Source organism: Macaca nemestrina, chromosome 11, assembly GCF_043159975.1.
Source record: "Macaca nemestrina isolate mMacNem1 chromosome 11, mMacNem.hap1, whole genome shotgun sequence".
NCBI classification, from domain to species: domain Eukaryota; kingdom Metazoa; phylum Chordata; class Mammalia; order Primates; family Cercopithecidae; genus Macaca; species Macaca nemestrina.
In genome coordinates, this window is record NC_092135.1 from 57,148,109 (window position 1) to 57,160,580 (window position 12,472).

The 12,472-nt window shown below is 37.1% G+C and overlaps 1 protein-coding gene across 31 annotated transcripts in view; it reads right to left on the reverse strand.

Annotated features, from left to right (window-relative positions):
* The window catches only part of LOC105493186 (bromodomain adjacent to zinc finger domain 2B), a 412,599-nt gene that overhangs the window by 49,615 nt on the left and 350,512 nt on the right, over nt 1-12,472 (reverse strand). For all 31 annotated transcript variants that reach the window (XM_071072832.1, XM_024796394.2, XM_011760666.3 and 28 more), the window contains 2 exons: nt 8,624-8,686; nt 6,999-7,143 (listed from right to left, as the gene is read on the reverse strand). In XM_071072832.1, the coding sequence (XP_070928933.1) occupies nt 6,999-7,143; nt 8,624-8,686 (208 nt within the window). The remainder of the gene's footprint in view (nt 1-6,998; nt 7,144-8,623; nt 8,687-12,472) is intronic.

Here is a 12,472-nt window from a genome sequence, read left to right on the forward strand (position 1 = left end):
GGGTTTCCAGATATGACACAATCAAGCAGTGAAAGTGCTTTCACAGCTGCTGGCATTCTACAATGGGACCATGTAGAATGGTATTGCCAACATGGTACTAAGTGGCTATTCTAGGCTCCCTCTTATCCACAGGCAGTATAGAATAATGGAACAGCATTCTGAAAGACAGCTGTGCCCATCCCTTTAACAATGACTTCTGTAAGATTGTCTGGTCTGGGTTACCTCTGCTGTTTATACTCATAAAGGTCCCTCCACTTTGGTGAAGTTCCTTGGCACCTGGGAGTCAAAAATCAGAAACAGACAAAGAATTTACTTGGTATGCCAAGACCTGAGTTTTTACACTTCAATAGTTCTTTCCTTGTACCTGTCATAATTTCAACAGGTGGCTGGGAGGTTTGTGTGTTCATATTACAGACAAATGGATGGATACAAACTTGGATGCCCTCCTGACTTCCTGGTGACACTTGCTAGCTACACCTACAGAAGAGCAACTTTGATTCTCTCTTTATTCCAAACATTCTAAATTTCTGTTGTATGCTTATTCTGCAAGTGGGAGATTTTGCTGCAGTCTCTATATCCATGTAGTATATTCTATCCACAGGGTATCTCTAGTGGGAAAGTACAACTCCTGCTTTCATGTGGAATTTACTGTTCCAGAAAGAAAGAACAGACCATATAGGTTGTCCTTGAAGATGATGATGGACTGTGCTTTGGGCATAAACGTGCCTGACCAAAAAAAGTGAAAGGGTGGTTGGAGCAGGAATGACTCTCTCTTCACCTTTCTTGCAGATATTAACAAACTGTACCAAATAATCCTGTGCAGCAATCCCACACAATGACACTCAGTGCAAAACTATCACAGTGTGGGATCTGTTATGCTTAACATATTCAACTGCGGAGGACCTTCCGGAAATTCTACTCCCAGAGTTCTCATTTGCCCTGGCCCTCCATAAGTCTTCCCTTACTAGTCATACTGTGTAAAACTCTATTCATCTTCTCAGGTGCAGAGAAACATGTACTCTGACATCTTGGCTCCCAGTGGATCCATGTCCCACATTAGGAGAACCCCAAAGCAGCATAAAACTCTCAACCAAATACTTCCACTTCAGACCTGCAGTTGAGTCTAATAGCATGCCAACAGTGTGTTAACCCCAGGAAAACATAAATACCAAGTGGATATAAAATGTAGCATGAAACCTCTGTAATCCAATGGAACTAGTCTTATGTGAAAGGCATGCTTTCCCTGCCTCCCACCTGTACATAACACTGCACATTTTGGAAATACTATGAGACCTTTAATAGTGACTCAAAATCTAAGACACTGGTCACTTTCCCAGCGGTGGTCTCCAGTGCTAGCATTAGAGCCTATCCGCAGGTGTTAAGGATACAGGCTTTCATTACTTTGTACAAGGGCTCTTGCCTTGAATAGACACCTATGAAGCTGAGGGTATGACCCGCAATTGCTATCATGGGAAACGCTACCATTAAGAGCCTGGGATCATATCACTGAACAAATTAGCATTGCTTCCTTGACCTGAGTTAGTATTAGAGAATTGCATAGCTTTGAACTGTTTGTTGGATATGCAGCCAGATTGCTCAGGGGAGCTCTGTATCTCCTAATGCTGTGGTATATTGTTTGTTTTGGAATTTCTTTGGCTATATAATGACTCAGCACTCTCAACAAACACTGAAGGCCCCATTTAAAATCTAATTGCTTTCTATTCCAGATGAGGACGCTTATTATCTAGTGAGCCACACCAAGGGTCAGGGGGTGGACTGAGAAGGAATAAACTCTCAGTCTTAGCTAAATGGTCATGGGTGCTCTCTTCCTTCTCTCGTTCCCAAGACCCATCAGCAAACCGGCTTAGCCACTGAGCTGATTTGCAGAGGAACAGTAGGGTCTTTAGCTGCTATTCTCAAAGTTCTTGGTATGCAGACCCTGGTCTTTTGTAATGCATACTTCCTAGTGTTGTTCCTAGGCCCAGAGGTCCTTTGAGATATATGTTGTTTCTTAGAATAATGAAGGACTTGGACTAACCTCAAAATATACAGTGTTATGAAGGTAGAGTTTTCTCTCTTTGAGTGATCTTGTTTCTTGTCCAGTCTCCAAATGGACAAGGCACACCCTTGTGGAACCATTGTAGGGGCTCAGAGATCCCATGTGCTCTGTTATTTATCTGCTCTGAAGTTATCAACACTAATAAACGTTGTTGTTATTAGCACCATGTGTATTGCTTGTGGTATATATTACCTTGCCTCTTGTACAACATGAAGTTAATTAATATTTTTCTGTGAAGGTAATCCAATGTCTGATATCTTCTCCCCATAATATTAATTGATGTTAATGTTATTATAAATATTTTTTTAAAACTTGTATATTTAATGTTAAATCTAACCTTTCTTTATTAAGAACACATTATACTTTTAAGGAACTTTTAAAAGGAATAAATATGCAGCTGGGTGCGGTGGCTCACACCTGTAATCCCAGCACTTTGGGAGGCAGAGGCGGGCAGATCACGAGGTCAGGAGATCGAGACCATTCTGGCTAACACAGTGAAACCCCGTCTCTACTAAAAAACTACAAAAAAAATTAGCCAGGAGTGGTGGTGAGCACCTGTAGTCCCAGCTACTTGGGAGGCTGAGGCAGGAGAACGGCATGAACCCGGGAGGTGGAGCTTGCAGTGAGCCAAGATCACTCCACTGCACTCCAGCCTGGGCAACAGAGCGAGACTCTGTCTCAAAAAAAAAAAAAAAAAAAAGTAATAAATAAGATGATGACAATAATGTATATTGTTAATGTTGAATTAACTTTCAGCACCTGTTTATTTATGGTAGCTTCTACTAGTTTGACACTTACTGATCCTTATCAGCCTTGCCTGTCAGAGCACTACTTGCTCATATTATATACTTGTATGTTCTCTTTGTCTTCATATGTGCTCTATCTTTCCAATGAGACTGTGAGCTCTTTGTGGATAGGGACAGGTTAACTGATTCTTTTGCATCATGTTATGTTAAAGTGATCCCCCATGTCAACCTCCTGACTAACTGAGATTACAGGTGCCTATATATATATATGATTTTTAGTAGAGACAAGGTCTTGCTATGTTGCCCAGGCTCGTTGTGAACTCCTGGGCTCAAGCAATCCTCCTGCCTCAGCCTCTGAAAGTGCTAGGAATACAGGCATGAACCAGTGAGCCTGGTCTTCTTTTGCATCTCCATAGCACTTAGTACAAGGCACAATACAGGCGCAAATAAACATTAGATGAATAAATCATCCGAGTTTTTCCTCATTTTAATTAGCTGTAAGATAAAGAGAAGGAATGTATTACCTATTAAGTTCATAGCACATAGAATATAGCAGACATATATTCCCTTATTATTTTATTAATGTCTATTAATATATCTATTAATGAAATAATAAAAAACTTTAGAAGAAAATAAACTAAGTGAAAAATTATCCCTACTTCTCCCTGCTCTGCAATGACCACAAATAAGAGTATAAAGTACAACTGCTATTTATATATCACTTTGTAGTTCTTTTAGATCCATTATCTGACATGATCCTTGTAACAACCAAAGAATTCATATACAGCTTATTAATTTTTTTTTTGCAGAAAGGGAAATCAGGGTCCAGAGAGGTTACATAGAAGAGCCTGGATGGAAAAGGAGATCTAATATGTAAATTCAATCTATGTTAATCTGAGAGACCTAAAATTACAAAAAACAAAACTGTCTCCTATAAGCTATTCTTGTAAACCTTATAAAGACATTAAATTATTTATTTGTTTATTTAAATCTTAGAGTATTTTAAGTGTGCCTGTGATATATAAAGTACTATCCTTCCAACACTGTGGAAAATTAAAAGTAGAGATAAAGATTATAAGATTTAAATAAGGAAATAGTATACATATTAATGTGCTAAAATAATGGTCTAATTAATTACCTGCTTTTCTGGGGGTTCAATTTCACGTATATTAAAAGGTCCACTTAAATAAGCTGGGAAGTTTGTGGAAAAGCTTAGGATTTGAGCTGGATCAAGATGGATGGGTGAAATTTAGATGGTAGAAGAAAAGCAGATTATTATAATAAACAAGATTTGGCAAAGATGCAAGGGGAGGAACACACATGTGTTGAGTGAGTAGATTGGACTAGGTGAATTCTCATTAAGAGAACACTGTAAAGATAGCTTGGGTTCAGAATTGTATACTGTCTTGAATGCCAGGCTAAGTATATATTTATTACTTCATGTTACAGGTTATAGAGTCATTTAAGGTTTCAGAGTAGAGACATGGTATGTTGACAGAATGTGATGGAAGGAGGGAATTGTATATAGAGAAGTTGAGGACAGGTGTAATAATCCAGGTATACAATGATGAAGAACTGATTTCAGGAGTGTTGCAAAGAGACTGATTTCAGGTATTCTGAAGGAAAGTTGATGTCCTAGATACTTCAAGTTTACATGCCCAAGTGATTAAGAAGAACGTGGCTCTTAATCATATTGAATATTTAACTGGTCTGGGGTAGGGCTCAGATTAGTCGTTTTCTTAGGCTTTTCAGGTGATTCTAATTACACCTAAGGTTAAAAAGCCATTCACCTGGGCATTTAAAAAAAAAAAAACTGCTCTTAAATCTCCCAGCCTCTGTACTTCTAAATGACACATAATTTTGTCATTTTAAATTAGATCCTATACTAAAACTTTGACTTAATTTCATTTCAAACAACCCCTTCTATTGACTGCTCTAATTCATTTTAAAGTATCATAATTTTTTGTTGTTGTTGTTTTGAGACAGATCTTCACTCCTGTTGCCCAGGCTGGAGTGCAATGGCACGATCTCGGCTCACTGCAACCTCCGTTTGCTTCCTGGGTTCAAGTGATTCTCCTGCCTCAGCCTCCCGAGTAGCTGGGATTACAGGCATGCGCCACCACACCTGGCTAGTTTTTTTGTATTTTTAGTAGAGATGGGGTTTCTCCATGTTGTTCAGGCTGGTCTTGGACTCCTGACCTCAGGTGATCTGCCCATGCTGGCTTCCCAAAGTGCTGGGATTATAAATGTGAGCCACTGTGCTTGGCCAAAGTATCATAACTTTTATTATGTATGTATATATGTATTTGTTTTTGAGACAGTGTCCACTCTGTCACCCAGGCTGGAGTGCAGTGGTGCACTCTTGGCTCACTGCAACCTCTGTCTCCCGGGTTCAAGTGATTCTTGTGCCTCAGCCTCCAGAGTAGTTGGGACTATAGGCACATGTCACTGCACCTGGCTAATTTTTGTATTTTTTGCTAGAGACGAGGTTTTGCCATGTTGCCCAGGTTGGTCTCAAGCTCCTGGCCTCAAGGGATCTGTCTGTCTTGGCCTCCCAAAGTGCTGGGATTAAAGGTGTGAGCCATCATGTCTAGCCCACAAATTTTCTATTGGGAATTAAGTCATTAAATTTATCTCTAATTTCTACTTTCCTACATCATATTCAATAATTTCTTACAGCAATTCAACCTTGAAGATCCTTCTTTCTGTCTTCCTTTTATCCCTGTTTGCTCCTGAGGTTATGGCCTCCCTACTTCTCAGCTGGGTTATTGTAACGGTTGCACAATCAGTTTCTTTACTTCTTCTTCCAATCCAATGCATACTTTGCTCCCAGGTTATCTATTTCAGTGTAATTCCCCTGCCAAAATTAATCTCTGCTCTCCAAGAGCTCACAGTCTAGTGGCAGAGATGGCCATCTGTACCAAACATTATGACAAAATGTTAAGTAAGGTACATAATGTTTCTCAGCTTTGATCCCTCTAGGCACTTTGCTTTCATAGGTTCTGAGCTTACTCTTATTGCAGAATCCTAACATCATTAGAGATGCCTCTGGGGTCACTACTAAATCGGAAAGCAAGTATATAGAACAGAGGTCTATCTGTATAAGCTAGAAAATTCTCCCAAGTAGATCAATCAGAACAATTGGTTTTTGTTAGATGTTGAGATTCTGCATAACATTTTCATTTTAAAAAAACGTGACCCCATTACTAAAAATAAAATGCTTAAAAGCAACTGCTTTATTTATATTTTCTATTAGAGTCGTCTATATGATTAGCCAGTCTTCTCTCCCCAGTGGACTATAAACATGACATGGATTCTATTTTATACAGCTTTGTATCTCCTGCAGTGCCTAGAAATGTCTAGCACATAGCAGGCATTCAAAAATGTGTTTTTTCTTCCATGTCTGACGGGGACAAAAGTGTTAATGTTAGTGCTTACAGATTTTCAGAATGTAAAAACATTTTTGCTTCCTTGTACCAACATGAGTCAATAGCTATTTTGAAATCTATAAGCACTAACATAACACTTTTGTTTTCATCAGAATTTGGCATTTGAAAATGTCCAGATATGGAGTTCTGAAAAGTTAAATTCAAGAAGGTTTACTAAGCACATAAATGCACAATGTACTCTGCTAGTTAATGTAACAGAAATGGAGCCAGCGAGAGAAGTCTAAAGGTAGAATATCATGAATTTGCAGTAACACAAAATTCAAAAAAGGAAGAAGTTTGAAGGAGAAGGAAGTGATCACAAACTTCAAACATTAACAAGATTTGAAAAGGAATGAGGATTATGATGATCTTAGATTTAAGCAAGTTACCTGCAGGGGGTTACTGTCAGGATGTATGCTTATTAAAAGAATAAACCACTTATTGGGAAGTTTGACAATGGGAAGAAAGAGAAATGGAACAGCAGCTACAAAAGGTAATATAGATACAAATGCAAGTCTTTGTCCACAGAAGAAAGAAAGAACAGCTTATGTCTGATGTCAGAAAGAGTAGCAAAAGAAATATCAACGGCTAGGAGGAAGTGTGTATCAGTGAAGGGGCATTATGAGTTCAAAAGGAATGAGAATTAAGGTTTTACATGTTTACCAAAGATTGATTATGGGAACATAAAATATATTGAAGAAGTAACAGAGTTTTAAAATATATAGTTTCTTATTTAACAATTTGTATCAGATTATTAGTTCTTACCTTCACCACTCTCCATGCCTTCTACAAAAATCCCCCCACATTGGGGAAGAATCCAGTACCGGCGTCTGTAACGATCCTGGCCAAACATCACTGAACGCAATGAGTGAGAGGCATCAAAGAGCTTCCTTCTGTACTGACTCTGTTGCTGTTAAAAAATGGTACATATAATTAGGTTTGGGATGTTAAATACTTTAAAAATTAATGTATAAGTAACTTTATACTTTTATACCTTTAAGCACATAAATTTCACTACTGGGAAAAGAGCAAAAGGGCTAAATATTCATGCCCGACTTCAATTTCAGTAACATTTATAAAGATAGAAATCATTTTAAGGATAATTATTTTTGTTGCCATGGAGTAAAAGGATAAGTTACCTGAGAAAATAAAACTTATCCTTTTACTTGATAATAAACAATGGGATCAAGTATTTTATGGAGCCAAAGCAAACTGGTTCAATTCAACTCTTATTGATTACAGTATATAACTAATAATACATATAGGCCAGGCACAGTGGCTCATGCCTGTAATCCCAGCACTCTGGGAGGCCGAGGCGGGTGGATCGTTTAAACCCAGGAATCAGAGACCAGCCTTGGCAACATAGTGACATCCCATCTCTACAAAAAAAATATGAAAAATCAGCTGGCGTGGCGGCACATGCCTGTAGTTCCAGCTACCAGGGAGGCTGAGGCGGGAGGATCGCTTGAGCCTGGGAGGTCAAGGCTGCCGTGATCATGCCATTTCACTCCAGCCTAGGTAACAGAGCAAGACTCTGTTTCGAAAAGCAAAGCAAAACAAAAAACAAATAATATATATGTAATTGGCTAAGCCTGTATTTGCCTATTTTTACACTCAGGTTGTAAACCTAGACAACGTATATTTAAGTTTTGGGATAGGTCTGTGAAGAATCTAACATTAATACCATACACAGTCATGTTGTAATACCTTTAAAAAACTCATTTTTGTTCTTATAAAAAGCTCATCTTAAATTTCACTAATGCTATCAAATTCAGTTTTTATTTTTATTTTAATTTAAAAAAAAATAGAGATGGGGTCTCGCCATGTTGCCCAGGCTTGTCTCAAACTCCTGGGCTCAAACAATTCTCTCACCTCAGCCTCCCAAAGTGCTGAGATTACAGGTGTAAACCACTTCTCTTTAATGAGAAGTATGTAAATACGTACACTTTACAAATCCAATGCAAACAAAACCCACAAATACACAAACGTAAAATAAGACCTAAGATGCTGAAACTGTCACTAAGAAATTCACCTGAATTTTTTAGTAATTAATTCCAAGAAATAAAACTATGCCTTAATTGATATTTCATATTTATATGAAGAGCTGAAGAATATAGAATATTTTCTTTCTAGGCTCTGATTAAGTTCAATATCGTGTTTTAAGAGGCAGGCTTTTAACCTTAGCATTAAGCTTGTAAAGTTCAATTGTAAGAATGTTTCTAGAGTTCGTCATCTTATTTTTTGGTGATAAAAATGCTATTCAGAATCTTCATTTTTAATTACTCCCCAAAAGCTTGTTTTTGCTTAGCAGTCAGAAAAACTAATCCCCATACAATGTAGATTTCTAAAACACTGTGAAGATGTTAAATGTTAATCAGAAAAGTGCTTACTTTACTCAGTTTTTCAATCTGTTTTTCCAGCTCTTCAACACTTGCTGCTTGGTCACCTTCATCCTATACATAAGAAAATACAGTGTCATTTATCTGTTTTAAGATTTATTTATTCAATCCATAAATATTTAATGAAAGTCTCTTATATGCAAAATACTAGAAGAGGCACTGTATAAGAAGGTATAAGACTCAGTTCTTTTCTATAAACTAATAATCTGGTAGAGAGATACAGAAAACGTTATATTAAAACACACACACACACACACAAAAACCTAGGTATGGTAGCTCATGTCTGTAATCCCAGCACTTTAGGACACTGAGGTGGGAGGATCATCACTTGAGGCCAGGAGTTTGAGACCAGCCTGGACATCATAGTCAGACCCAGTATCTACAAAAAATAAAATCAGCTTAGTGGCTTATGTCTGCAGTTCCAGCTACTTGGGAGGTTGATACAGGAGGACTGGTTAAGCCCAGAAGTTCAAGGCTGCAGTGAGCTATGATCATGCCACTGCACTCCAGCCTGCAGACCCTATCCCCAAAAGAAACAAAACAAAACATAACAAACCACACACACAATAAACTCCCCCAAAAGCAGGAAAAGTATAAGGGTCTCAAAGAGAGGCAGTGATTAAAACCTGTGAAGTTCAAGGCAGAGTAAGATTACTTTTAGTAGAAATGTATACCAAGGGAGGCTTTATAGAAGAAGTCATGTTTTAATTAGCTACTAAAGAATGGTTAGAAATGCATCCATCAGAGAAAAGAGGACAGGTCTCATGTCTTGACATGAGAGGTACATAAAAGGTAAGGTAGGAGATGAGGCAAAATGAGTTTAAGGCTAGATTTTGAAGACCTGTAAATGCTTGTCAATTAACAAAATGATCCTTTGAGGGAGGGTTAAACATCTGAACTATGCTTTCCAAAGATTATTCTGGCAATAGTTGTAAGATGGCCTGGAGCAGAGAAGGGATTAAAATTGGTAAAACTAGCTAACAGACTAGTTTTGGTTTAAAACTAGCTAACAGATTAGAGAAGGAGGGATATGGTTCTTACTAGGGTAAAAGAAATAAAGATGGAGAAAAGCAAATGAATGTAAGAGATACTACATAGTTATAGAGCTGTTGAGTCTTGTCAGCTCATGAATATGTGGCACAGAGGGGCAAGGGAGATGATGGAATAAATAAATTATGATGTTAAGGTTTTAAATCTAGGAGACTGGAAAAATACTGATACCATCAATTGAAGGAGTTATTTTTGAAGGGAAGAAGATTAGTTATACTTGAACACATTGAGCTTTTAGAATAAAAATAATTCCTAACATGCATAGTACTAATGACATAAATAGAAGGTTTGTAAGTAATTACGTGAAATTTTTCATTCTAGAAAATGACAACAGAAGAACTATCTCCAAATTTTAGGTTTTAGAGGGAAAGCATGAACAGAAGGTACATGGGTTTCTTTGGATCTTAGCTGCACTACTAGACATAGGCAAATTACTTAACCTTTGTAAGGCTATTCATCTGTAAATCTGGTGATAATGTTACCAATTACATGAAGGTTTTGTGAGGACTAAGTAAGAACAGATCTGAAAGTAACCAACAGTGTTCCTACTTTAATAACAAGATGGAGGTACAGCTCAGATTAAAGAAAAATAACAACTTGTTTTTGATGTTTACTTCCTATCAGCATTCATAAAAAGCCACACTGCCACCAACCACACACAAACATGTATTTCTGACTAGTGTGGCTACCTACCCAATGAAAAAAAAAGTGAAAAAAAGACTGCCATAGTTTCACCATTATCTCTCACTCATCCACTCCTTACCCAAATTTAGGGAACCAAGTTACAAAGGTGTTCAGGCACATTATTTGTGCTAACAGTAACATGAATTCTATTTGGAATTAAAAGAAACCTTAAAAGATAAGTAGCTCAACAACTCTTAAATCTTGACTCTTATGTGAATATTTATAAATAGATTCTAAAGTGATCTTCTGATCAGCAGGACAAATGTCTGATAATCTGTTTATGCAAAAATACAATTCAATCAATAAATATTCAAAATAAGATATCGAATATTTGAAAATGCCATGTATCAGCCAAATAATCTAACTGCAATTTTTAAGACTCTTCCTACAATGCAAAAAGAAATAAATAAAATGTCTCCTAAAGTTTTATTTAAAGGAGTTTTGGCTAATAGTACTTAAAATTTTCAGAGATTAAAAAAACGTGGAAGAACAGAGAGAAAGGTAGTAGCAGCAACAACAAAACTAAGAACACAGAATCTATACCACAGTTCCCCAACCAAAAAAGAGTGTCATTATATGTCCCTATATGTCAGAGTTTAATTGTCCACATAACCTCTCACAGGCCAACTTGTAAGGTTCAACTCCCATAGGTCTCAACACAACTCTATGGAATGAAGGAATGAAGAGTGAAGAGAAGAGGGAATCCTCTTTGAGATAAAGGTGCTATGATCCAGTCAAGGGCAGTATCTTCTAATCGAAAGGGATCATATGGGTCTCAATAAGAAAACCTACCTGCAATCAATCCTTTAAGGAAGGTAACTACCAATACTCTACTTACAATTTAACCGAGAGGTCAAATCTATTTTTTGAGAACTAATGTGCCTAAATTATCAGTTTCATTAAGTAGTCAAAATTTTACTTATATAGGAAATTGATGTGTCTGCCAGTTCTTTATTATAAAGAATAATTCAAATCATTTAACATGAAATGTTAATTTGACTTCTTAGGTCCTAACATTTATTACTTTATAAAATTGTGAAATTGTTTTCTCACATTACTAACAAGATCTACCTTTGCCAGTGAAATCCTAAAATCTATTTAACTCTATAATTCAACACTCATAAAAAAGTGAAACACGACCAGGTGCAGTGGCTCACGCCTGTGATCCCAGCACTTCAGGAGGCCAAGGCGGGCGGAACATGAGGTTGAGATCGAGACCAGTCTGTCCAACATAGTGAAACCCCAGCTCTACTAAAAATACAAAAATTAGCTGGGTGTGGTGGCAGGCACCTGTAATCCCAGCTACTCGGGAGGCTGAGGCAGGAGAATCGCTTGAACCCAGGAGGCGGAGGTTGCAGTGAGCTGAGATCGCACCAATGCACTCCAGCCTGGGTGACAGGGCAAGACTCTGTCTCAAAAAAAAAAAGTGAAATACTACCTTAAATGACACATCTCCTTTAAAACTTTAATAATGATTTTCAAATAGTTTATGTGTAAAGAATAAAATGTATGGTTTGTTAGTTCTCTGTTAAAAAAGAAACCAAGTGAAACAAATAATTTCTGTAAATAAGTTCTAGTTTAGTGAGATAACTATACAGTGGAATAAACTAAAATCTCAGTACATAGTTGTCCAAGTTATTGAACTTACGAGTTAACACTTTAAAACAATTTATAATGTGAAGTGCTAAAAGAGGCCACTAATTCTATGAAAAGGTGATTAATTTTGGTCAGAAAGTCTTAATTCCTGCTATGGAAACAGGTCCACTTGCCAAATGAAGCAGACTGCTTATAAATGTTATCTTTTGTTTGGGTAATTACACTTCTGATACTCAAATTATACGCCCTTCATATTATTTGTCACAGATGAATGTACATAATTTGGTAGTTTCAATAGTACAATATTATGAAATAAATTATTTCTGCAAGGAATCTCAATGTAGACTCATTTTCAGATTGGTACTATTAAAAGCAGTAAAGTCAAATTCATTACAATGAGTTCTTAAATATGACATTAAAAACGCAGGGAATAAAAGCAAAAATAGACAAGTGGCACCGTATCAAATTAAAGTGCTTCTTCATAGCAAAGGAAACAACAGACTGAAAAGA